The sequence below is a fragment of the Mobula hypostoma genome, chromosome 3 (genome assembly GCF_963921235.1).
Source record: "Mobula hypostoma chromosome 3, sMobHyp1.1, whole genome shotgun sequence".
NCBI lineage: Eukaryota > Metazoa > Chordata > Chondrichthyes > Myliobatiformes > Myliobatidae > Mobula > Mobula hypostoma.
Genome location: NC_086099.1, coordinates 183,949,216 through 183,976,052, shown reverse-complemented (window position 1 = coordinate 183,976,052; position 26,837 = coordinate 183,949,216). Strand labels below are relative to the sequence as shown.

At 41.3% G+C, this 26,837-nt stretch overlaps 1 protein-coding gene across 2 annotated transcripts in view; it reads left to right on the top strand.

Moving 5' to 3' along the window:
- The window catches only part of dnajc1 (DnaJ (Hsp40) homolog, subfamily C, member 1), a 292,850-nt gene extending 266,430 nt beyond the window's left edge, over positions 1-26,420 (top strand). Inside the window, exons 10-12 of one of the 2 annotated variants that reach the window (XM_063044233.1) lie at positions 11,654-11,702; positions 13,188-13,663; positions 23,524-26,420. In XM_063044233.1, coding sequence (XP_062900303.1) covers positions 11,654-11,702; positions 13,188-13,663; positions 23,524-23,592 — 594 coding nt within the window. In that variant the 3' untranslated portion in view covers positions 23,593-26,420. The remainder of the gene's footprint in view (positions 1-11,653; positions 11,703-13,187; positions 13,664-23,523) is intronic. The other variant, XM_063044232.1, reaches the window with a different exon arrangement.
- Positions 26,421-26,837: the final 417 nt, after the last annotated feature.

Genomic DNA, 26,837 nt, shown 5'->3' with positions numbered 1-26,837 from the left:
GCATCCGGATAGGGTGCCTTCTAAGGTGAATTGATAAACATTAATGCGGGTCAAAGGTGACATGGCAAATTTCTTTAGCCTCCTTAGGAAGTCGAGCTACTGATGAGCTTTCTCGGCTATGGTATCCAAATGATTGGACCAGGACAGGCTACTGGTGATAGTACACTTAAGAACCTTTTAATTCTAATGAAGGGTCAACACCCTGAATGATTAATTTTGTTTCTTTCTCCATGGATACCACATGACCTGCTGAGTATCTGCAGCTGTTTCTGTTTTTATTTCAGATTCTGGAAATATCAGTACTGTGTTTTCAGTGAAATATTGGTACTCGTTTAGTTTATCTGGTTGTGTATAATCTGGAATTTTTTTTATTTATTGCTGTCTATTCTGTTTAATGGAAATAGTTTGATATTTACAGTTTTTAACCAGCTCAATTGTGCAAACTATTGCTAAAGAATTAGTTCTAAGGCATTAAGTTTTAAAAAGAAATGCCAAAAAAATAATGAATTGTTTTATGTGGCTTTGCTTTGTAGTATTTATTTGATTATTTCATCAGATTTTCACTTAAACCAATTTGCTTTGCTTTCAATTGGAACTCAGTTGTTGACTAATTACCTGTACTAACGTTCTCTTTGTGACTTCTAACATCTGTTCTTTGACCCATTTTCAGATTTGCATTGTAGCTTCAGGCTTAATCCTCATTCCTATCCTACTATTCCTGGTACTGTGATTGTGTGACAAACATCTGACCTGTTATTCTTCAGTTTATTTTTTGACAAAGGACATGAATTTAATAGTCTGCCAGGCTGACCAGACTGCAATGTGATTATTAACTACCCGTGTGCTAAATTAGAGGCAGGGACAGCTTGAATGACTTAGTTGTAAAGTAATATCATATTTTCAACTCTGAGCATGTAAACTGATTCCGTTTCCCTTTGCGGTCATTAATCTCCTGTATTCAGACCTTGATAGCAAGCTGATGGGATTTGCTGTCCATGCAGATAAGAGAGTCGGGAAGGAAACAAAACAACAAACAGGTGGGCTGATGCTAGCAGACCTTTCTAATTAGTGTAAAGCTTGACACTGTGTGGCAAAAAGGATTTGAGTTGGATAGGCTGTCCCACATGTCCTTTAAAACAATAAGAATGAGGGTATGATTAACAGCTTTTGTCCTAAACAAATTGGAAAATGCTGTCACTATATATGGGAAAATAATTACTTTTTAGAAATTTATCATTGGGCTATTTTCTGGGGAACAATCTTTGGGATCACTTCTGGGGAAGTTATGACAGGTTATACCTGAACCCGAGGAGGACCTCAGTTTTTAAACTAAGTTGACGGGGGATGTGAGGTGGAGTGATGGGGCTGAGGATGAGACCATTGATATACAAGTGGATGCAGTGTGTAGTGAGACTGTGAGGAAGGACAGGCAGATGATAGGACAGAATCACAGTCAGTGGGATGAGTTAAAGTGCAAGAGGGCCAAAATCAAGAGGGATGATGACTACAGGAACAAATATGTGATATTTTAATGCACGCACCATAAGGAATAAGGCAGATGATCTTGTAGTGCAGGTATGACATAGGCATCACCTAGTCATGGCTGAAAGAAGATCATGGTTGGGAGCTTAACCTCCAAGGAATCACATTCTATTGCAAGGACAAGCAGGAAGGCAGAGGGGTTGGAGTGGCTCTGTTGGTAAATATAATGAAATCAAATCCTTAGACGTGATATAGGATCAGAAGATGTAGAAGCCTTATAGGTAGAGTTAAGGAACTGTGAGGATATAAAGACCTTGATGGGAGTTATATACAGATCCCCAAACAGTAGCCAGTATGTGGGATATACATTTCAACGGGAAATACAAAAGGCATGTAATGAGGGCAATGTTAGCATTGTCATGGGTGAATTCAATTTGCAGGTAGATTGGGAAAATCAGGTTGGTACTGAATTCCAAGATTATAGAGTACCTATGACATGGCTTTTTGGAGCAACTTGTGGCTGAGGCTGGTAGGGGAAAAGCAATTCTAGATTGTGTCTAGTGTAATAAACCAGATTTAATTAGAGAGCTTAAGATAAAGGAAATCCTGGGAAGTAGTGATCATAATAGGATAGAATTCACCCTGCAGTTTGAGATGGAGAAGATAAAGTCAGATGTATCAGTATTATAGTAAAGGGAATTACAAGGGCATGAGAGTGGACCTGACTAAAGTTAATTGGAAGGAGACACTAGCAAGGATGATGGCAGAACAACAATGGCCCGAGTTTCTGGGGGCAGTTCAAAAAGTGCAGGATAGATACATCCCGAGATAAAGTAGTAATCTAAAGGGAGGATGAGGCAAACCCAACCGTGGCTGACAAGGGAAGTCAAATACACCATATATCAAAAGAGAGGGCATAAAATGCAAATATTAGTGAGGAGTTAGAGGATTGGGAAGCATTTAAAAGCTACCAGAAGGCAACTAAAAAAAGCCCTAATGAGAGAAAAGATTAAAAAGAATGAAGGTAAAGGAGGATGTCAACAGTTTTGTCAGATATATAAAGAGTAAAAGAGAGGCAAGAGTGGATATTGGATAACTGGGGAATGACATTGAAGAGGTAGTAATGGGGGAACAAAGAAATGGCAGATGAACCTAATAAGTATTTTACGCCAGTCTTCACTGTGGAAGAAACTAGTTGTATACTAGAAATTCAGATATCAGGGGACAAAAGTGAGTGTAGTTGCTAATACTAAGGAGAAGATGCTTGAGAAGCTGAAAGGTCTGAAGGTAGTTAAGTCACCAGGACCAGATAGATTACTCACCAGAGTTCTGAAAGAGGTAGCTGAAGAGATTGTGGAGGGATTAGTAGTGATCTTTCATGGTCACTGGATTATCAAATAGTTTCACAGGGTTGGAAAATTGCAAATGTCACTCCACGCTTTAAGAAGGCAGGGAGGCAGAAGAAAGGAAATTACAGGCCAGTTAGTCTGACTTCACTGTTGGATTGCCTGTTAAGGATAAGGATTCAGGATATTTGGAGACCCATGACAAAGTAGGCTGAAGTCAGCATGGTTTCCTAAGGGGAAATCTTGCCTGACAAATGTGTTAGAGTTCTTTAAGGAAGTAACAGGCAGGATTGATGAAGGAGAATCAGTGAATGTTGTTCACTCGGATTTTCAGAAGGCCTTTGACAAGATGGTGCACGAGACTTTGTAACAAGATAAGAGCCTTTGGTAATACAGGAAAGATACTAGCATGGTTAGAAAATTGGCTGAATGGCAGTAGGCAAAGAGTGAGAATAAAGGGAGTCTTTCCTGGTTGGCTGCTGGTGACTACAGGTGTTCTGCAGGGGTCAGTATTCAGACTGCTTCTTTTCACTTTACGTGTCAGTATTTTTTTGGATGAAGGAATTGATGGCTTTCTCCCAAGTTTGAGGATGATACAAAGATAGGTGGATGGGCAGGTTGTGTTATGGAAGCAGGGGTACTACAGAAGGACTTGTACAGATTTAAAGAAAGGGCAAAGAAGTGGCAGATGGAATATAGTGCAAGAGGTGTATGGTCATGCACTGTGGTGGAAGGAATAAAAGCATAGAGGGATCAGAAGTGGAGAGAGTGAGCAGCTTCAAGTTCCTGGGTGTCAAGATCTCTGAGGATATAACCTGGTCCCAACATATTGATGTAGTCATAAAGAAGGCAAGACAGCGGCTATACTTTATTAGGAGTTTGAAGTGATTTGGCATGTCAACAAGTACACTCAAAAACTTCTATAGTTGTACAGTGGAGAGCATTCTGACAGGCTGCATCACTGTCTGGTATGGAGGGGCTACTGCACAGGACCGAAAGAAGCTGCAGAAGGTTGTAAATCTAGTCAGCTCCATCTTGGGCACTAGCCTGCAAAGTACCCAGGACATCTTTAGGGAGTGGTGTCTCAGAAAAGCAACATTCATTATTAAAGACCTCCAGCACCCAGGGCATGCCCTTTTAGAAACATAAAAAACCTACAGCACAATACAGGCCTTTCGGCCCACAAAGTTGTGCCAAACATGTCCCTACCTTAGAAATTACTAGGCTTACCTATAGCCCTCTATCTTACTAAGCTCCATGTACCTATCTGAAAGCCTCTTAAAAGACCCTATCGTATCCACCTCCACCACTGTTGCTGGCAGCCCATTCTACGCACTCACCACTCTCTGAGTAAAAAACTTACCCCTGACATCTCCTCTGTGCCTACTCCCCAGAACCTTAAACCTGTGTCCTCTTGTGGCAACCATTTCAGCCCTAGGAAAAAACCTCTGACTATCCACACGATCAATGCCTCTCATCATCTTATACACCTCTATCAGGTCACCTCTCATCCTCCTTCGCTCCAAGGAGAAAAGGCCGAGTTCACTCAATCTGTTTTCATAAGGCATGCTCCCCAATCTAGGCAACATCCTTGTAATTATCCTCTGCACCCTTTCTATGGCTTCCACATCCTTCCTGTAGTGAGGCGACCAGAACTGAGCACCGTACTCCAAGTGGGGTCTGACCAGGGTCCTATATAGCTTCAACATTGCCTCTTGGCTTCTAAATTCAATTCCACGACTGATGAAGGCTAATACACTGTATGCCTTCTTAACAACAGAGTCAACCTGCGCAGCTGCTTTGAGTGTCCTATGGACTCGGACTCCAAGATCCCTCTGATCCTCCACACTGCCAAGAGTCTTGCCATTAATACTATATTCTGCCAACATATCTGACCTACCAAAATGAACCACTTCACACTTATCTGGGTTGAACTCCATCTGCCACTTCTCAGCCCAGTTTTGCATCCTATCAATGTCCTGCTGTAACCTCTGACAGCCCTCCACACTATCCACAACACCTCCAATCTTTGTGTCATCAGCAAACTTACTAACCTATCCCTCCACTTCCTCATTCAGGTCATTTATAAAAATCACGTAGAGTAAAGGTCCCAGAACAGATCCCTGAGGCACTCCACTGGTGACCGACCTCCATGCAGAATATGACCCGTCTACAACCACTCTTTGCCTTCTGTGGGCAAGCCAGTTCTGGATCCACAAAGCAATGTCCCTTTGGATCCCATGCCTCCTTACTTTCTCAATAAGCCTTGCAGTGGGGTACCTTATCAAATGCCTTGCTGAAATCCATATGCACTACATCTACTGCTCTTCCTTCATCAATGTGTTTAGTCACATCCTCAAAGAATTCAATCAGGCTCGTAAGGCACGACCTGCCCTTGACAAAGCCATGCTGACTACTACTAATCATATTGTATCTCTCCAAATATACATAAATCCTGCCTCTCAGGATCTTCTCCATCAACTTACCAACCACTGAGGTAAGACTCACTGGTCTATAATTTCCTGGGCTATCGCTACTCCCTTTCTTGAATAAAGGAACAACATCCGCAATCCTCCAATCCTCCAGAACCTCTCCCGTCCCCACTGATGATGCAAAGATCATCGCCAGAGGCTCAGCAATCTCCTCCCTCGCCTCCCACAGTAGCCTGGGGTACGTTTCGTCTGGTCCCGATATCTCATCCAACTTGACGCTTTCCAAAAGCTCCAGCACATCCTGTTTCTTAATATTTACATGCTCAAGCTTTTCAGTCTGCTGCAAGTCATCACTACAATCACCAAGATCCTTTTCCATAGTGAATACTGAAGTAAAGTATTCATTAAGTACCTCTGCTATTTCCTCTGGTTCCATACACACTTTCCCACTGTCACACTTGATAGGTCCTATTCTTTCATGTCTTATTCTCTTGCTCTTCACGTACTTGTAGAACGCCTTGCGGTTTTCCTTAATTCTGCCCACCAAGGCCTTCTCATGGCCCCTTCTGGCTCTCCTAATTTCCTTCTTAAGCTCCTTCCTCATAGCCTTATAATCTTCTAGATCTCTAACATTACCTAGCTCTCTGAACCTTTTGTAAGCTTTTCTTTTCTTCTTGACTAGATTTCTTACAGCCTTTGTACACCACAGTTCCTGTACCCTACCATAACTTCCCTGTCTCATTGGAACATACCTATACAGAACTCTACACAAATATCCCCTGAATATTTGCCACATTTCTTCCATACTTTTCCCTGAGATCATCTGTTTCCAATTTAAGCCTCCAAGTTCCTGCCTGATAGCCTCATAATTCCCCTTACTCCAATTAAACACTTTTCTAACTTGTCTGTTTCGATCTCTCGCCAATGCTATTGTAAAGGAGATAGAATTATGATCACTATCTCCAAAATGCTGTCACACGGAGATACCTGACACCTGATCAGGTTCATTTCCCAATACCAAATCAAGTACATCTCTCCTCTTGTAGGCTTATCTACATACTGTGTCAAGAAACCTTCCTGAACACACCTAACAAACTCCACCCCATCTAAACCCCTTACTCTAGGGAGATGCCAATCAATATTTGGGAAATTAAAATCTCCCATCACGACAATTCTGTTATTATTACACCTTTCCAGGATCTGCTTCCCTATCTGCTCCTCGATATCCCTGTTACTATTGGGTGGCCTATATTAAAAAAAAACCACCTAGTAAAGTTATTGACCCCTTCCTGTTCCTAACCTCCACCCACAGAGACTCCGTAGACAATCCCTCCATGGCGTCCACCTTTTCTGCAGCCGTGACACTATCTCTGATCAACAGTGCCACGCCCCCACCTCTTTTACCTCCCTCCCTGTCCTTTCTGAAACATCTAAAACCCAGCATTTGAAGTAACCATTCCTGTCCCTGAGCCATCCAAGTCTCTGTAATGGCCACCACATCATATCCCCAAGTACTGATCCACGCTCTAAGCTCATCCACTTTGTTCACAACACTCCTCACGTTAAAATAGACACACCTCAAGCCTTCGGTCTGAGTGCGTCCCTTCTCTATCACCTGCCTATCCTCTCTCACACACTGTCTCTAAGCTTTCTCTATTTGTGAGCCAATTGCCTCTTCCCCAGTCTCTTCAGTTCGGTTCGCACCCCCCAACAATTCTAATTTAAACTCTCCCCAGTAGCCTTAGCAAACATCCCTGCCAGGATATTTGTCCCCCTGGGATTCAAGTGCAACCCGGCCTTTTTGTACAGGTCACACCTGCCCCAAAAGAGGTCCCAATGATCCAGAAGTCTGAATCCCTGCCCCCTGCTCCAATCTCTCAGCCACGCATTTATCCACCACCTCATTCTATTCCTATTCTCACTGTCGCATGGCACAGGCAGTAATCCCGAGATTACTACCTTTGCGGTCCTGCTTCTCAACTTCCTTCCTAATTCCCTGTACTCTCTTTTCAGGACCTCTTCCCTTTTCCTACCTATGTCATTGGTATCAATATGTACCACGACCTCTGGCTGTTCTCCCTCCCACTGCAGGATATCGTGGACATAAATTGAAACTCATCCCGGACCCTGGCACCTGGGAGGCAAACTGCCATCTGAGTTTCTTTCTTACGTCCACAGAATCACCTGTCTCACTCCTTAACTATAAAGTCCCCTATCACTACTGCCTTCCTCTTTCCTTCCCTACCCTTCTGAGCCACAGGGCCAGACTCTGTGCTAGAGGCACGGCCACTGTTGCTTCCCCCAGATAGGCTGTCCCCCCCCCCAATAGTACACAAAAAGGAGTACTTATTGTCAAGGGGTACAACCACAGGGGTATTCTCTGGTACTTGACTCTTCCCCTTCTCTGTCCTGACTGTGACCCACGTCTGTCTCCCGTGGCTCCGGTGTGACCACCTGCTTATAACTCCTTTCTATCACCTCCTCGCTCTCCCTGACCAGGCGAAGGTCATCGAGCTGTATCTCCAGTTTCCTAACTCGGTCCCTCAGGAGCTGCAGCTCGACACACCGGGTGCAAATATGGCCGTTCGGGAGGCTGGGAGACTCCACTTTTCTCACTGTTACCATCAGGTTGGAGATACAGAAGCCTGAAGGCACACACTCAGCGATTTAGGAACAGCTTCTTCCCCTCTGCCATCCGATTCCTACATGGACTTTGAAGCTTTGGATGCTATCTCACTTTTTTTTAAAATATACAGTATTTCTGCCTTTGCACATTTTTAAAAAATCTATTCAATATACGTAACCAGGAGAAAATTCAAAAATCAGAGGATCAAGGGATTTAAGAGTTCTTGTGTGGAATTCCTTAAAGATCAACTTGCAGGTTGAGTTTGTGGTAATGAAGGTAAGTGCAATGTTAGCATTCATTTTAAGAAGTCAAGAATATAAGAGCAAGGATATAATACTGAGGCTTTATAAGGCATTGGTCAGACTGCATTTGGAATATTATAAGCAGTTTTGGGCTCCTTATCTAAGAAAAGATGTGTTGGCATTGGAGCATGTTCAAAGGAAGTTCATGAAAGTGATTCTGGATTGAAAGGCTGTCCAATATCCACTCTCTCCTCTCTTTAACTCTTTGTATATCTGAATTTTTTTGTATCTTCCTTTATATTATTGGCTAGTTTACCTTCACATTTCATCTTGACTTTCCTTATGGATTTTTAAATTGTCTTTTGGTTTTTAAAAACTTTCCAGTCCTCGAATTTCCCACTAAATTTTGCTATACTATAAGCCCTCTCTTTTGCTTTACCTCATTCCAATAGTCTGTCCTAGTCTAACCACGTTGATTCCATGGCCAAGAAAACTCACCAACACCTTTACTTCAAGCGGCCAATCAAATTTGGCATATCCCTGTCGACTCTTCCCAGTTTTTATCAATGCACCCTAGAAAGTATACTGTCTGGATGCATATTGACTTAGTATGGTAACTGCTCTACATGTGATAGCAAGAAAATGTTGGGGGTTGTGACACAGCTCAGCATATCACAGGAACCAGCCTTCCATCTATGGACTTTGTGTATACTTGCTGCCTCAGCGCAATCAACAACCCCACCCAAGCTGGACATCTGCTCTACTCCCCTCTCCCATCAGGTAGAAGATGCAAAAACCTGAAAGCACATACCAGCAAGTTTAAAAGGACAGCTTCCATCCCACTGTTACTTGATTCTGGAATGGACTTCTTATATGATAAGACAGCCTCACAATCTACCTTGTTATGATCTCACGTTTACTTGCACTGCACTTTTTGGTAGCTTTTACATTTTTTGTGCATTGTTATTGTTTTACCATATGACTGTGTAGCTCAGCACAGCTCCAATGCCATATACAGGTTTGCTGATGACACCATTCTCATTGGCTGAATCAAAGGTGCTGACGAATCAGCATATAGGAGAGAGATTGAAAATCTGGTTGAGTGGTACCATGACAGCAACCTGCTAGCCAATGCCAGCAAGACCAAGGAGCTGATTATTGACCTCAGGAGGACATCCATCATCAGGACCCACCCCCCCCCCCACACCACCACACAGGACATGTTCTCTTCTCACTGCTGCCATCAGGAAGAAGGTACAGGCGCCTCAGGACACTCACCACCAGATTCAGGAACAGTTATTACCCCTCAACCATCAGGCTCTTGAACCAAAGAGGATAACTTTACTTGCCCCATCTTTGAAATGTTTCCACATCCTATGAACTCACTTTCAAGGGCTCTTCTCATGGTCTGTCTTTATTCCTTATTTATCATTATTATTTCTTTCTTTTTGCATTTTGTTGTCTTCTGCACTCCGGTTGAATGCCCAAGTTGGTACAATAAATCATTGATTCTTTTATAGTTATTATTCAATTATAGATTTATTGAGTGTGGCTGCAAGAAATGAATTTCAGGTTTGTATATGGTGACATATGAACTTTGATAATAGATTTACTTTGAACTTTATTCTCTCTCAATACACTGTGTAATGATTTGATCTGTATGAACAGTATGCACAACAAGCTTTGCACTGTATCTTGGTACATGTGACCATAATAAATCAATCCCAATGCCAAAAAGATATGTAAAGTTGCAGGCAAAGGGGATTAAATTATGTACCATGTAATGCAAACTATGTGCATGCATGTAGAAATAAAGAAATCCTGTAGAAGTAGAATGGATCAGAAAATATTTTAGACACACTTAAGTCAGTCTTCTCATAATGAAAATTGAACTTTTGCACATTTATTTTTTACATATAGTAGGTGATTAAATAGATCTGTACAATGCAAGAATTCAGATAAATGTGTATATTCATCAATGTCATATTGTAGTTTTACAGAGGGAGCACTCATTCAGAGTTAACCTGAGTATAGTCCTATGAGATTTTTAAATAACCTGTTTGACAGCTGTGAGGTTTGTAAATTTTTGAAGTTACTTCATTTTGCATCAGTATATGCAGTGTACTTTAATATATTTTAGTGTGGCTAAAAATGTTTGATCAGAAAGGTAATTGTGTATATTTTTATGTAAAGCCTGTTCATCCCTAAATACTATCTTGTTTTAACCATTTATTGTCCTGTAGGAAAAAGCAAGCATATATTTGCAAAAAGGCCATTGGCAGAATGACCTTACTGCAAAGATATATAGTGCGTGTAATGTAGTGTAATTTTCTCTGTAGTGCAGATAGAAAATAACCTAGTCTAGTGTCTACTAATGCAGTTTCTGTAATAGTTAAATAGAAAGCTATTTAAATCATACAGTTTGGTTCACTTACCAACTGGTTGCAAGCTCTCCCATTTCTAAGGCTGAGGCCTTTTGCAGCTCAGTCCAAGCTAGCCGTCAAGTACAATGTGTTTTAATTTCAAAATACAGGAATATTAAAGCAAACATTTTCATTGTAAGCCATGTTGCTCCATTTACTTAACATTAACACCAGTTATCTTTTGTATGCAACTACTGAGCAAATAGTACTTGGGATTTTAACACTGATTCTAGTCACTTAGCATGCAAAGGCAGGAAGGCTCCAGGCTGTAGCATTTGCCTGTAGAATTTTTGCAGTGGCTGCAAGCATGTTCAATTTGGCTTGCAGCACATAGTGTTGGACCTTACAGCATTTCTGCATACATCACCCATTTATGGTGAAAACCATCTTTTGGAAAACAAGTGAGCTTTGCTCAATCTGAAGAATACCTTTCCCCAGGTTGGATGGTTCTTTGACAGTAGTTATCCTTGTCTTGATGCCCATTTCTGGACACAGTATGTGCAGAATAGGTGATTGTGTTAGGTAGTTATTTGGGATAAACATTGCTAAATACCCTGCATCTCTTCACAGTTCTTCCTGGCAAAGGAGTCTCCCATCTATTGCAGCTGTCAAAGACAGCAGGGATTGTCATTGATTTTTTTTTCTTTGCCCATTTGTGAAAGTTCTCCAAGTACTTGGTGTTATGGAAGAGTTTTCTCCAGATGAAACATGAATCCCATAGACATCCTTAACTGTTTCAAATTGGTGGTGTAGGGTGCCTTCAGACTTGGTTGTCTTGTAGGAATTAATGTTTTTAACTCTTTTCTGTACCCTCTCCCTTTCTTACCCCCTCTTTCCCCCCTTGTTTATTCCCCTTTCCTCTCTGTCAGCCCCCTTTCACTGTCTATAATTTTCTTAGCTGCCATTACTTCCTGTCATTGTCTTTTGTTGGTCTTCAGGTCTCTGCATCACAAGCATCAACCATTTTGTAAGTCTCCTGAATTTTCGGGGGAGGGGGGGATAATGGATTTTTAATTGTTCAGTTAACCATATTTTAAAATGTTTCAACATATTTGATTTTGATTGCTTGATGAGTTGTAAATTAAGTTTTCTTTCAAAATAGGTTACAACAAAAGCTAAGCAAGTCAAGGATTTTGTTTCAACCACACCAGGTATGTGTAATATGTTATATTTTAATAGAAGTGTTGTATTTAAAGCAACACACACAAAATGTGGAGGACCTCAGCAGCAAATGAATAAACGTTTGACCTTTTGGGCCAAGACCCTTAATCAGGACTGGAAAGGAAGGGGGAAGATGCTAGAATAGGAAGATAAGGGGGAGGTGAAGAAGGGCAAGCTAGAAGGTGATAGGTGAATGGGGAAGTGGGTGGTGATGTAAGAAGCTGAGAGGTGATGCAAGTTGTTCACTTAAGCTTCTTCAGTATACTAGGATGTGCTAGCATTGGAGAGGGTCCAAAGGAGGTTAACAAGGATGATTCGAGGAATGAAAGGGTTATCGTATGAGGAACCTTTGATGGCTCTGGGTCTGTACTCGCTGGAATTTAGAAGGATGAGGGGGGATCTTATTGAAACCTTTCGAATGTTGAAAGGACTAGACAGAGTAGATGTGGAAAGGATGCTTTCCATGGTGGGAGAGTCTAGGACAAGAGGTCACAGCCTCAGAATAAGAAGGGTATCCATTCAAAACAGCAATGTGGAGAAATGTCTTTAGTCAGAGGATGGTGAATTTGTGGAATTTGTTGCCATTGCAGCTGTGAAGGCCAGGTCGTTGGGTGTATTTAAGGCAGAGATTGATAGGTTCTTGATTGGACATAGCATCAAAGGTTACGGGGAGAAGGCCAAGAAATGGGGTGGAGGAAGAGAAAAGAAAAGGGTCAGCCATGATTGAATGGTGGAGCAGACCTGATGGGCCAAATGGCCTAATTCTGCTCCTATGTCTTATGGTCTGACACTCCTTTCTAAAATTCCTTCACATTGGTAAAATCCCTAGTCCTAACATGGTAGTTTATTTTTCTACACTTCAATGATTATGATTCTGGTTACTTGTATAGCATTTGTAATTGAAAAATTAGGATATATTTCAGATTGCTTCTTGGAGGCATGAATTTGAGGTTTTTGTTTCTTTCCCATCATCTTACAGGCTACATTTTGCAGACTATGGCCAGCAATTCCCTTTGAGGTATTCAGCCAGTCCCAGAGGAATTCTCTGACTTGCATAGACCTATGAACTTGCAGATGACAAAGTTTTCAGCACAGAATGAGGCCCATTGGGTCCATATGTCATGCAACTAAAACTTCATTCTATGCAGGTCCAACAGTAGAGCTGGTCATGCTGGGACTCGGCATTGCAATGTTTCTTTGTCAGTGTAATCTGGTGAAGAACTTAGAATCTCTGTTTCTCTGATTCCTAGATGAGTGACTATAAGGAAGAAGGAACTTTTTAAAAGTGTTTCTTTTTAATGTTTTTAATTATTTCTTGGTGTTTTAACATCAAAGACTGGCTCACTTCTTATCCATAAATTTCATATCATGACAATTGTGATCCATTTGAATACAAAGTCTTTCCAATACTTATTAAAGCACAATTATGGTGAACATATGTGTCCTGCTAATGCTTGTGTTTTTTTTAAAATCAGGAACAGTGAAACTATTTGAACTGAAGTCTGCATCTCTGAATTTAAAGAGTACTAAACGTGAAACAACTTTACCTGACCATATAATAACTAAAAGGGATGAGGAGACTGAAGAAGAACACAGTGAAAGGCTTGAAAATGAGGATGATCCAAGTAACTACGCTGACAGACTGACCACAGAAACCAAGCCTCGGAAACGGAAAAATACTAAAATACCTGAGCAAACTTATGTGATCCAAGAAGAAATTGAACAGAAACATAAAGGAAAGCGCCAGAGAGACTTTGACAATATAGATTTGGAAGATGATGAGAGTGATGAAGAGAAGAAAAGAAAAGGGCGAGCTCGATCTTCAGAAGATGCTACTGAAATGTGGAATCAAAATCAACAAAAATTGCTTGAACTAGCCTTACAGCAGTATCCAAAGGGGACTTCTGAACGCTGGGAGAAAATAGCGAAATGTGTTCCAGGAAAAACAAAGGTAATTTGTCTGTTATCATCAGAAAATCTGGTGCCACTGAAATTGGCTGACAACATCACTGTACGAAAGTGGCTTCTATTTGTTCTTGGTATCACCTAATAATTTGAAGTGTACAAGAGCATAAGTAATAGGGGCAGGATTAGATTCCCCAGCACTTCGCTGAGCCTGTTCTACCATTTGACTAGATCATGGTCAGTGTTCTATGTAAACACTGTTTTCATTCTTTCCTTGTTACCTTTTGAATCCTTTAATATTCTAAAACATATTGATCTCTGTTTTGACTGAAACTGATAGCCTCTACAACCCTCTGGGGTGTATCACCAGCCTTTCAGTGAAGAAATTTCTCCGTGTCTCGCATCCAGCTGGCCTAACCCTTATTTTGAAACTGGCAAGGGGAGCATTCACTTATCTTTCCATCAAACCTGCTAAGAATTATATACAATGAAAGGTTACCTCTCATTCTGCTAAACTCCAGCCTCCACTTGTTTGACATGCTCACTAGAGCTGAAACCAGTCCGCTAAATCTTTGTTTTACTTCCTCTCCAGCAAGTATATCCTTTTCTAGGAGAGACAGAAGCCTGCAGGTGCTGGAACATGGTACAAAAAAACAACAAGCTCCCGAAGGAACTCAGGAGGTCAGGCGACAACTATGGAGGGAAATGGGCAGTAACCTGAAACGCCGACTGTTCATATTCTTTTCTGGGCAAAAAAAGTAAATTGTACACAATCCTCCATGTGTGATCTCACCAAGATCCTGTATAATTGTGGTATGACATCTTTATTCTTTCACTCAAATCCCATTGCAGTATAGGCTATTTGCCTCTGTATTGCCTACAGCACCTGCATATTAGTTTTCAGTAAACTGAGTACCAGCTTACCCAGGTCTCTTTGAACAGCAGTATTTCCCACCAGTATTTCACCACTTAAAAAAAATTGAACATTCTTTTTCTACCAAAGTGATTAATCTTATACTTTTACATTATACTCCTACCAAAATGGTTGCATGACTATATCCTCTTCAGAGTTCTTCACATTCTCATCACTCCTAATATTCCATCTGCATTTTATTTGATGCTGATTTTAATACACCTAATCAGTTGGAATTTGAACCCTCAGGAACTGAGGATTTTGAGGCAGGCAGAAAATGCAGCCAGGGCCAGGATCAGATCAGCCACGATCTCACAAAATAGTGGGAGGGCTCTATAGTCTCTTTTTGATCCCCTTTCTTATGTTCTAAATTAACCTCCTCCAAAAGAAACACTTTTGTCACTGTAGAACTGAATAATCGTTGCCAGCTTGGGAATGATGAATCTACCTCAATGTTTTTAATCTTTCATGACATAGTAAAGTATACGAGATCAACATGTGATACTGTGGACTTATGGTCTAGTGATTAAATATTCCAGTATTGCTACATTAAAACCATTGTGTCCATTGCAATGGTCTTGCAAATTAATAAAATAAAAGAATAAAGTACCTTGGCATTCAGTGCCCAACTGATGTTTAGACAGGTTCTGCATTTAACAAATTGAAGTTTCTCCACTTCTTCACCAGAGAATTTTTCTTTAGCCAGCAGGATTACAGTAATTCAAGAAAGCAGCTCACTAACACCTTTTTGCAGACAGTTGGGGTCAGACAATAAATGTTGGTCTTGCTCTTTATGTCCAGATTCTGAAAACTAAATGACTAGCTTCTGGTCTTAAGAGCATTCTAATCTGTCAACATTAATTGTTCCTTCTCTGGCAACTGATGTTGGTATATCTTGATTAATTTTCTCTTGTTGGAATTGTGATTTACATTGTGGCCCTGTGTCCATTTAAAACTGGGTTGAGATTACCCAAATTCTTATCACCTCAATATCTGGATCATACTGATATACTACTTCTGTCAGACCTTTTTAATTTGTGCTGTGCAAAGAGATGTTATAAACAAAGCGTTCTTCTGTGTTAGAAATTGCATTGCAGTACTTCAGTGTTAGAAATTTAGAGGAATCCTGAGTACTTTTCGTGAATATTCCACTGAAATAATGTGGGAATCTGGGATCCTTTTCGGAACCATGGTATTGATCCCTTGGGGTTACTGTGGCTCAAGAAGCTTAAATGTCTAGAACTTTAATATTGAAAAAGAAGCCATCTGTGGAATTTCTTCCTGACCAGAGTTCAGACTTACCAATATTTTTATGGTTTGTAAGAACATTGAACATAAATAGAAGCAGGGATGGACCGTGTAATCCTTGTGTTTACTCCACTGTTAATATCATGGCTGATATTATAACTAACTCAGTACTTCTGTTCAGCAGCGCGCCGTTTCCTCTTCATTACTTAATATCCAATATTTTAATCTGAAACAAAAATATGGGATATGGCTTACCGGGCACATTTACATTGTCCTTTATGGGAGTTTGCTGTACATCAGCCTACCCTGCAACAGATACTACACGATATAGTTGAATGGCCACAGTGCTCTTTAATACATAACACAAGAAATTCTGCAGATGCTTGAAATCTCAAGCAACAGACGAAATGCTGTAGGAACTCAGCAAGTCAGGCAGCATTTATGGAGGGGAATCAGCGGCTGATGTTTTGGGCTGAGGTCCTTCATCAGGACTGGATAGGAAGAGGGCAGAAGCCAGATTAAGATGATAGGGGGAGTGGAAGTAGTATAAGTTGGCAGCTTGATGGATGAAACCAGAGGAGGGTGAAGATGGTTGGAGGGGAGTGAAGTAAGAAGCTTGAGGGAATGGATGAAAGAGATAAAGGGCTGAAGAAGAAGGAATCTGTAGGAGAGGACAGTTGGCCATGGAAGAAAGGGAAGGAGGAGAGACATCAGAGGTAGGTGATGGTCAGGTGAGAGGGTAACTAGAATGGGGAACAAAAAAAAAGGAGGGAGTGGAAGAAATTACCAAAATTTGGAGAAATCGATGTTCATGCCATCAGATTGGAGGTTACCCATATTGAATATGAGGTGTAGCTCCTGCAGTCTAAGTTTGGTCGTATGATGGCCGTAGAGGAGACCATGGACAGACACGTCAAAATAGCCACTGGGAAACCCTGACTTTTACAGAGGATAGAGTAAAGGAGCACAACGAAGTGCTCATCCAGTCTCACAAGTGTAGTGAAGGCCACATTGTGAGCGCTGGATACAGTAGATGACCCCAGCAGACTCACAGTTAAAGTATCCCCTTACCAAGAAGGACTTTCTGGGACCCTGAAGGGTGGGCCAGGTGTAGCATTTGTCACATTTGCAGGGATAAGTGCCAGGGAGGAGATCAGTGGGGAGCAATGAGTAGACAAGGGAGTCATGTAGAATGTGATCCCTATGGAAAATCAGGAGGGGTGGGAAAGAGATGCTTCGTGGTGGAGTCCCATTGGAGATGGTGGAAGTTGTGGAGAATAATGTGCTGGATACAGAATCTCGTGAGTGGTAGGTAAGGACAAGGGAAACCCTATCTCTGTTATGACAGCCAGAGGGAGGGGGTGAAGGCAGATATGCTGGAAATGGAGGAGATGCAGGTAAAAGCAGCATCCTGGAAGAGAAAAGAGGATATTTCAAATGTTCTAGAATAGAAAGTCATATCCTGGGAACAGATGCGGAGAGATGGATAAACTGAGAGAAGGGAATAGTATTTTTTTTAAGTGATAGTGTGGGAAGATGGATTGTCTAGATAACTGTGAGAATCAGTAGGTTTGTAAAAGATATCAGTGGATGGAGACAGAAATCAATAAAGGGGAGAGAGGTGTCAGATGGACCAAGTAAGTCATCTAAGTAAAGATACCTGTGCGAATCCCTGCGGCATATGGTGACGCTGTGATCTCTGCCTCGGAAGATAACGTCAGAACATCTTTCAAGAGGATGAACCCTCGCAAGGTGTCAGGCCCTGATGGTATACGTGGTGGGGTCTGAAAACCTGTGCCTATCAACTGATAGGAGTGTTCAAGGACATCTTCAATCTACCACGACTGCAATTGGAGATTTCCACTTGCTGCAAAAGGGCAGCAATCATACCAGTCAGTGTCCTAGAAGACTAGGTTGAGTTGCCTGAGTGACTACCCCCTAGTGGCACTCAGATCTACTGTGATGAAGTATCTTGAGATGATGGTCATGGCTGGAGCCAACTCCTACCTAACTAAGGACCTGGACCCGCTGCAATTTGCCTATCGCCACAACAGATCTACAGCAGATGCAATCTAACTGGCTCTCTAATCAGCTTGGATAACCTAGACAAAAGCAGTACCTGTGTAGGCTACTGTTTATTCATTACAGCTCAGGGTTTAACATAATCATACCCTTAATTCTAATAATCAATCTTCAAAACTTGGGCCTCTGTACTTCCCTCTGCAACTGGATTCTTGACTTCCTCATGGAGAGACTGCAGTCAGTGAGGATAGGAAATAACATCTCCCTCTTGCTGACAGTCAACACTGATGCACCTCAAGGACGTGTGCTTAGCCCTCTGCTCTGTTCTTGCTACACACACAATTGTGTGGCTAGGCAAGCTTAAATGACATCTGTAAATTTGCCAACGACACAAATATTGTTGGCAGGATTTCAGATGGTGACAAGGAGGTGTACAGGTGTCAGCAGGTTGAGTGGTGCTGCAGCAACAGCCTTGCGCTCAGTGTCAGTAAGACCGAGGAATTGATTGTGGATTTCAGGAAGGGGAAGGCGAGGGAACACACAACAGTACTAATTGAGGGATCAGCAGTAGAAAGGATGAGCAGTTTCAAGTTCCTTGTTTTCAATATCTCTGAAGATCTACCCTGGGCCCAAAATATTGATGCAATTACAAAGAAGGGTTGACAATAGCTATATTTCATTAGAGAATTGGCTTGCCACCAAAGATATTAGTAACTTTCTACAAATGTACTGTGGATAGCATTCTAACTGGTTGCATCACCCTCTGGTATGGAGGGACCACAGCACAGGATTGAAAAAGCTGTAGAAAGTTGTACACTCTGCCAGTTCCATCATGGATGCTAGCCTCCCAGCATCCAGGACACCTTCAAAAGGTGATGCCTCAAAAAGGCAGCATCCATCATTGAGGACCCCCTTCACCTGGAGGCGGAAGAGAGGAACAGATTTTTCCACACCGCCATTAGATCTCTGAATGGACAATGAACTCACGAACGTTATCACACTATTTTTTCACGCTCTTTTTCAGTAATTTTTTTTGTATATACTTATTGTAAATTGTTTTTTATATTTGCTGTAATACAATGTACTGCTGCCGCAAAACAACGATTTTTACAACATATGCCAGATTTTGAAATCTAAGGGCTGGGTGGAAGTTGGAGGCAAAGTTGATGAAACTAATGAGCTCAGCATCAGTGTAAGAAACAATACCAATGCAGTCGACAATATAGTGGAGGAGAAGTTGAGGGTAGGCTGTTTATTCGCCTCCATAGATGCTGCCTGACTTGCTGAGTTCCTCCAGTATTTTGTGTGTTGCAATTTGATATATAGCCAGCCGGTGGTGTCATGGCATCTGCACCAGACTTCAAGACCAGTCTGTCTCTTTCACCAATCAATTTCCCAGCTCTTTGCTTCATCCCTCCCCCTCCAAGTTTCACCTATCGCCTGGTGTTTCTCTCTCCCCTTTCCCCACCTTTCAAATCTGCTCCTCAGCTTTCTTCTCCAGTTCAGCCAAAAGGTTTCGGCCCGAAACGTTGAGTGTAATTTTTTCCATGGCCTGCTGAGTTCCTCCAGTATTTTGTGTGTGTTGTTTCAAGGTGAGTGGTCCCAGGTTTGAATTCGGCCAGCCCTCCTCACACTCTTTCCATCGTGCTGTGTAGAGTGTTGAGCTAGCAGCTCGGCCTTGTTAAAAACAGACAAATACTAAAGGATTGGCAAGGTTGCTGCCCGATCTGCCACAGGGTGCAAAGGGGAACAACAATTTTGTATGATTTATGAAAATTGTTACGCATTACGTTCTTTTTCCCTCATTGTTGACACGTGTGTTAATACTCAATATTTTAATAATGGTTGCTTCTCACATGCTTTGCTCACTCCACTGGGTCTGACAACTATTCAGAATGATCTGGAGGAGAGGTGCTCTGCATTCTAACACAGTTAAGGTTTTGAAGCCATGCATATTTAACCCCCTGGTGCTTTCGAAGCCGCATGTGGCCTAGAAGCCTTTGAATGAATCAGTCCTATTGAATGAATAGCTCAGATTTATTTATGAAAAGGAGATATCCATGATGTTACTAAAGAAGGGCTTCTCTGACACAAACATTCTAGGCATGGGAGTAGAGTCCATGTGATAACAGGTTTGTATCGCAGCTCACACTGTGTTGATGTAGGCATCTTGTGATGGGAAAGTGCTTTTTTTTTTACAAGCAGCTGGAATACGTATAGGCTATAAAGACATCAACACGCCTCCAGGCTCCCCAGGATAGGCACTTGGGAATTCACTATCTGCTTTCCAGTTCGGAACGCAATATGGTAAATATTTACCACGACTTGATAGGCTGCTGACATTTATTACTTATTTCTTTTGGTGGGGAGTGCAATTCTGGAAAACCCACATTTAGTGCTTATTCATGATTGTTCCTGAAAAGGTGGTATTTGAGAAGTCTTGAGAAGCCAGGCCTTGTAATCCAGTCTGTTCACAGTCACCTCATGATGCTGTCATCCTGGGCAGTAGAGGTCACTGTTCAAGAGGGCATCATCGAGGAAATTCACATGATTTGCTACACTTCACCTTGTAAATGGTGCAGAATGCAGCTACAAAATAGAATGAATGCCAAAGGTGACAGATTTGATGCATTAAAATGCTTTGTTCCAAGAGATGTTGAGCTGGCCTCTTGGTGGGGCAACAGTCGTCAGGATTCATGGTCATTTATTTATCACATATTCAGTGAACCATACATTGAAATGTGTTGTTTCAACAACCAACACAACCCAACGATTTGCTGGGGAAGCTTGCAAGTGTTGCCACACATTCTGGTGCCAACATAGTATGTCCACAATACTCAGCAGAACGACAGAGAACACAACAAGCAACAAAGCAGCAGCAAAATGAACCGCTTTCCTCGCTCCATAGGCTGCCTTCCAACACCAGCACAGGCCTCTAGTCTCAAGGCTTCAGTCATTGACCTTTGGCTTCAACCTTCAGTATTCATCCTCTGGGCTATCTCATGATGGGACCCCAAACTCCAGCCTCTCATTCCTGGGACAGCTTGGCATCCGTGGAAGTCCTTCATCACATACCACATTGCTGGCCTTCAAGTGCACAGTGGAGGCCTGAAATTTCAGCCTGACCTCTAGGTAACCACCTCCCTGTCCTTAATCCCTAATTTGACCTCTAACTCCCCAACATTCCCATTCCTAAACCTTAATTTGACCCTAACTCTCCTCTCTATTTCCAAAATCATCACTGCAGACTTTTAATAAAAAAGCAATTAAAGCTGAGCCATGATTTTCACAGAGACTGTAGCTCAGCTCCAACTTGACCAGCTTCTAGACTATTATTTGTAAGACTTTAGCTTTGTACTTGTAGGCATGGGTTTCAGGAGTAAGGGAGTCCATAACTGAGGTCTGCCCTGTCTTCGCCTTTTCAGCTGCCACACTGTGATTGGCCCAGTTTAGTTACTGGTTAATGGTGACCTCTAGGAATTTGACATGTTGCTGCTGAATAGCAAAGGGAATGGGTGGGGATTTTATCAGATGGTCTTTGCCTATCACTTGTGTTGAACTAACATTATTGGGCATTTATCAGCCTGAACCTGAATTGTCTTTCTCCAGCATTGTTTTTTATTTATTTGTTATTCAGGATCTGGCCTACACTGGTGGTGGCAGCTTTTATTATCCAGGCCAGTTCCTCATGAGAAGCTGTGATGAACTGCCATCTTTAACAGCTGCAGCCCTTTTGGTGAAGGTAGAAACATAGAAACATAGAAAATAGGTGCAGGAGTAGGCCATTCGGCCCTTCGAGCCTGCACCGCCATTTATTATGATCATGGCTGATCATCCAACTCAGAACCCAGCCTTCCCTCCATACCCCCTGACCCCTGTAGCCACAAGGGCCATATCTAACTTCCTTTTAAACATAGCTAATGAACTGGCCTCAACAGTTTGCTGTGGCAGAGAATTCCACAGATTCACCACTCTCTGTGTGAAGAAGTTTTTCCTAACCTCGGTCCTAAAAGGATTCCCCTCTATCCTCAAACTGTGACCCCTCGTTCTAGACCTCCCCAACATCGGGAACAATCTTCCCGCATCTAGCCTGTCCAATCCCTTTAGGATCTTATACGTTTCAATCAGATCCCCCCTCAATCTTCTAAATTCCAACGAGTACAAGCCCAGTTCATCCAGTCTTTCTTCATATGAAAGACCTGCCATCCCAGGAATCAATCTGGTGAACCTTCTTTGTACTCCCTCTATGGCAAAGATGTCTTTCCTCAGATTAGGGGACCAAAACTGCACACAATACTCCAGGTGTGGTCTCACCAAGGCCTTGTACAACTGCAGTAGTACCTCCCTGCTCCTGTACTCGAATCCTCTCGCTATAAATGCCAGCATACCATTCGCCTTTTTCACCGCCTGCTGTACCTGCATGCCCACTTTCAATGACTGGTGTATAATGACACCCAGGTCTCGTTGCACCTCCCCTTTTCCTAATCGGCCACCATTCAGATAATAATCTGTTTTCCTATTTTTGCCACCAAAGTGGATAACTTCACATTTATCCACATTAAATTGCATCTGCCATGAGTTTGCCCACTCACCCAACCTATCCAAGTCACCCTGCATCCTCTTAGCATCCTCCTCACTGCTAACACTGCCACCCAGCTTTGTGTCATCCGCAAGGTGTTCCCACATTGCTGTTTGGCGTGGGGTGGAGCTGGAATTTCAGAACTCGTGCTAGTGACGATGAATGACGGACTGTGTATTTCCATGTTGGGAGGATGTGTGGCTCACAGGGTAGCATGCAGGCGGTGGTGTTCCCATTTGTTTGCTAGGTGGTAGACCTTGCAAGTTTGGGTTGTGCTGACTAGGTGAGTAACTAAGATGGATTTTGTGGATGGTGCACGTTGCGGTCACTGTGCAGCAAATATACATTATCAGGCAAGAGAAGAATCTTCCGTCACTCTCCTGATTTGTAATTGGCTCAAAAATGTGCACATGCTGGAAACCTGAAACAAGAGTAGAAATTTCTACAAGCAAATAATGCTGCAGGGGACTGATCTGGTTAACATTTCAGGTCATAGGTTCTTTGTCAGGAAAAGAAATGTGAGAAAACAAATGTGGTGATTAGTTGCAGAGGAGGGGAGTCTGGAACAATGAGCCAGAATATATGTGGTAGGATGTAGACCAAAGCTGTCAAGATAACAATTATTTTAACACTAGCATTTAGAAACTGAAAAGAGGTAGTTAAACTGAAGGGAGAAATGTATCTTTATTTGAAATTGTTAAATTCACTTTTAAGACTTAAGAGTTGCAAGATACGAGGATGAGCTGCAGATCTTTGAGTTCATGTTGGACAATCATTGAAACGTAGACAGGCAGTGGGAAGTTCGGGGTTGACTGGAGACGGAGTGGCAATGTTCTTCAAAGCAGTCACTCAGTCTAGTACTTGGTTTCTCCAGTGTTGAGGTGATCATACAGTGAACACTAAATGCAATATGATAAATTGTAAGAAGCCTATGTGACTTGCTGCTTCACACAGAAAGAGTGTTTAGGGCCCTGAATCATGGGAAAAGAAAAGATTTGACATTTGTATATTAGACTGTAAAAGGCCCTCGTATTTCCTTCATAAAGTTGGCAAGGTTTTCCATATAACTGAATTTTTTGAAAGTGTTCTTTTTCCTGTAAAAAGACTGGACAAATTTATTGTCAACTTTCTTATTTTCCTGCAGGAAGAATGCATAATCAGATACAAACTGTTGGCTGAACTTGTTATGAAGAGAAAACAAGCAAAAAGCTGACTGAAACGAACACTGGTGTCTCTCCAGAAGCAGTAATTTGCTATGGACAAAACGTCTTATGTAAACCTGGACCCTGGTTGTATATGAATGGCTCACATTTTGTTTATGCTAATGTCATGTGCCTTAGTTTTAAAAAGAATCAATGTGCCACCATATCGTACAGAATATTTGGAACATACTTGTAAATGTATACAATGCATGTATACATGGATAGTTTTAAATTTTCTCAAAGTAATTTTCTATGCTCCGCCTTGTCATTTCCTTATATCAGCAATAAGTTTGCATTCTTTCCTTTACAGATTGTCGATCGTCTGATTTCTCATGTTTTAATTGATTACTTTTTATGTAGTAAAGCAAACCAATATGTTTCAAATCAAAGTAAAATTCAACTGTAAATTAAGATCTTAAGAAATTCATCTTGAAATGACTACATTTTGATTTTGTTGTCTTTTCATGTTATTCTGAAGAACGTGTCAGCCTTCGCCATAGTGGTCAGCCTTTATATATGACCCAAGCCAAAGTGTTGTGTTTATCAAGGCTAAACCAGGGTAGGACTTGTCCTTGGTTAATAGTGTACACAAATGCTTCTAACCCTTCGGGTTCAGCAAAGAGAGCAACATTAAAATTCTGACTGATTTCTTTCTTCATCTGAAAGTTGCTAATGCTAATATAGACACCGGTTCAGACTGATGATGTTGGAGATCTAACTTGAGTTCGCCAAAGCCAGAGTATTTGTTGTCCTTTCCTGCTTGGCTTTGTTCCATCGATTAGCTTTTACTCTTGAGCTTCCAAAGTTGAAGAGGATTTGTTGCAGAAGATAGAATGCTGTATTACTTTCAGCAATCTGTGCATTAATGATAAATCAATATATAGCAAAATCAGCATTAGTAATAGGTGGAAGTAAACCTGTGATGTGTGAATGGTGTAGAAACTTTTAATGGTAATTTTTTTCTGAAGTCTCAAGCATGTAGAAGATGTTGAGAAGACAATGTTGCAAATAAACCATGCAATATCATGTGGTTTTCGGCAACCATGTCCTTTAAAAGTCTGAAACCTCGTGTGTAATATGTGTTAACGCCAGTATGAAGTTTTGTTTGGACAGTAGTTGAAAGGTTTGAAGATCCATTTGATTTATCTATCACTTTCTTATAAATTAACTTATCATTCCTATCAATCTCTACAAATTCATTCACAACAGGCCAAGAGATGAAGTCATAGAGTTCTGCAGCTTGGAAGTGGGTTCTTTGGCCTAACCTGTTCATGCTGAGCAAGATGTCTCTCTACACTCATGTCATGTTCTACATTTGGCCTATTCCTTTCCCATCCATGTACCTATCCAAATGCTTTATAAAAATGTTGATTGTACCTGCCTCTACTACCTCCTTTGGCATCTTGTTTTATCTACACTTCACCCTCTGTGAGGGAAAAGCTTACCCCTCTTCTTGAAATATTTTCCCCTCACATTAATCCTATATCCTCCAGTCTTTGGAAAAAATTGTGTTGCCTACTCCACCAAGTTTCCAGAACTACACACAGCATTCTAAGTATGACCTACCCATTGTCTTGTACATCTATAACATGGTGTACCAATTCTTACTGTCACTGCCCCTGTCTTTGAAGGCAAGAAGGCTAAATGTCTTCTTTGCTGCATTCTCAACCTTTGTTGCCATTTCAAGGAGGTATGAACTTGCATCAAAGAGCCCTCCTTAAAACATTGTATGTGCCTGGCCGATGTTAGATGACCCAAATGCATTACTTCATACTTAGCGAATTAAACTCCATCTGCTACAGTTCTGCCCAACTTTTCAGCTGGTCTATGTCTCCCTGTATCCTTAGGCAACCATGCTCACTATCTACATCTCCAAATCTGGAAATGTCAGTGATGGAAAGTATTGGGAATTTGTGTAAAATAATCTATTCATTCATTTGCAATATAAGGTCTTTAACTGGAACAGTCTACTCTTTTTCCTAGATTCTCTTTATGATTTTGATTTTCAATATCTTTTCAGAGACCCTGAAAACAATCCATGATGAAGTATTCCATCTTCTGAACATAGTATTAAATGATACGGAATGAGACTATTTAACTCATCACATCTATTCTGACACTTTGAAAGTTCTACTTTCATCTAAATTGTCTCTGCATTATTTTAGTAACAATCCTATGTTTATGTCACACTGACCAATGTTTACCTCATCAAAATGTTTACACTATTTTCAAAACTTCTATTAAATTATACATTTAACCTTTACTATTTCAATGAAAATATTACATTTCAAAACAATTGTGCAAGTATCTTTTCTCATGGTTCACTGGCACTAATTAGGACTGTAAAAGAATGACCTGTGCCAATAAGATGGGCTTCATCTAGATTGAAAAGGGACCAGTATCCTATCAGGAAAAGTGAGTACACAGCAAACTTTAGTAAATATGGTGAGTTAAATTGGGTGAGATGAGTGATTTATGGAGATCGATAGTAAATGAAGCAAGAACAAGCTGGGGGAAAAATGAGAAAAACTACACTGACGGACTGCAGCATCAATACAACAAATTATTCCAGTTAATTCTACATTTTATTTCTCGGGTCAGTTGCTTTGTAAATTATACTTAAGGGGGAATGATTTGATGAGAATGGGGGTGTGGATTAACATGGGGTTAATATAGGGTTAGTGTAAATTAGTGGTTGATGGTTGGCATGGAGACAGTAGTCTGAGAGGCTAGTTGCCATGCTGTATTTCTTTGACTCTAAAAATAAATGCTGGAGTATAACTTGTTCAAAAATTTTAAAATCTAATGGATCTATTTCAGCAGTTGAATTGGAACAAAGTTCCAGGACAAATCACGCTAACATTGTTGTGCTGTCTAGAAAGAAAGATTGTCATCTTCACAATGAAGGAGTCCTTGCACTGTATTGTGTGACACTGACAGTGTGTTAAGTGGGATAGATTGAGAACCAATCCCAAATCTGGGTTTCCATGCAAAACTGTCGACCACAGCTGCTGGCAGGAGTAGAATTGTTTTCTGGCACAGTCATAATCTTGTGCTCTCTTGTTTCCATCAAGGTGATGAATCAATCTTGGTTCAATAAGGAGTGCATATAGGCTACTCAGATACAGTACATGAAATAGATAGAGATGAACGACCCCACAGCTATCAAGTCAAGGCTCTGCAGTTTGTTTCACCCTATCATAAATAGTGGTGAATAATAAATAGTCCTAGTAATGGGAAGAAAGGTCTTCAGGAA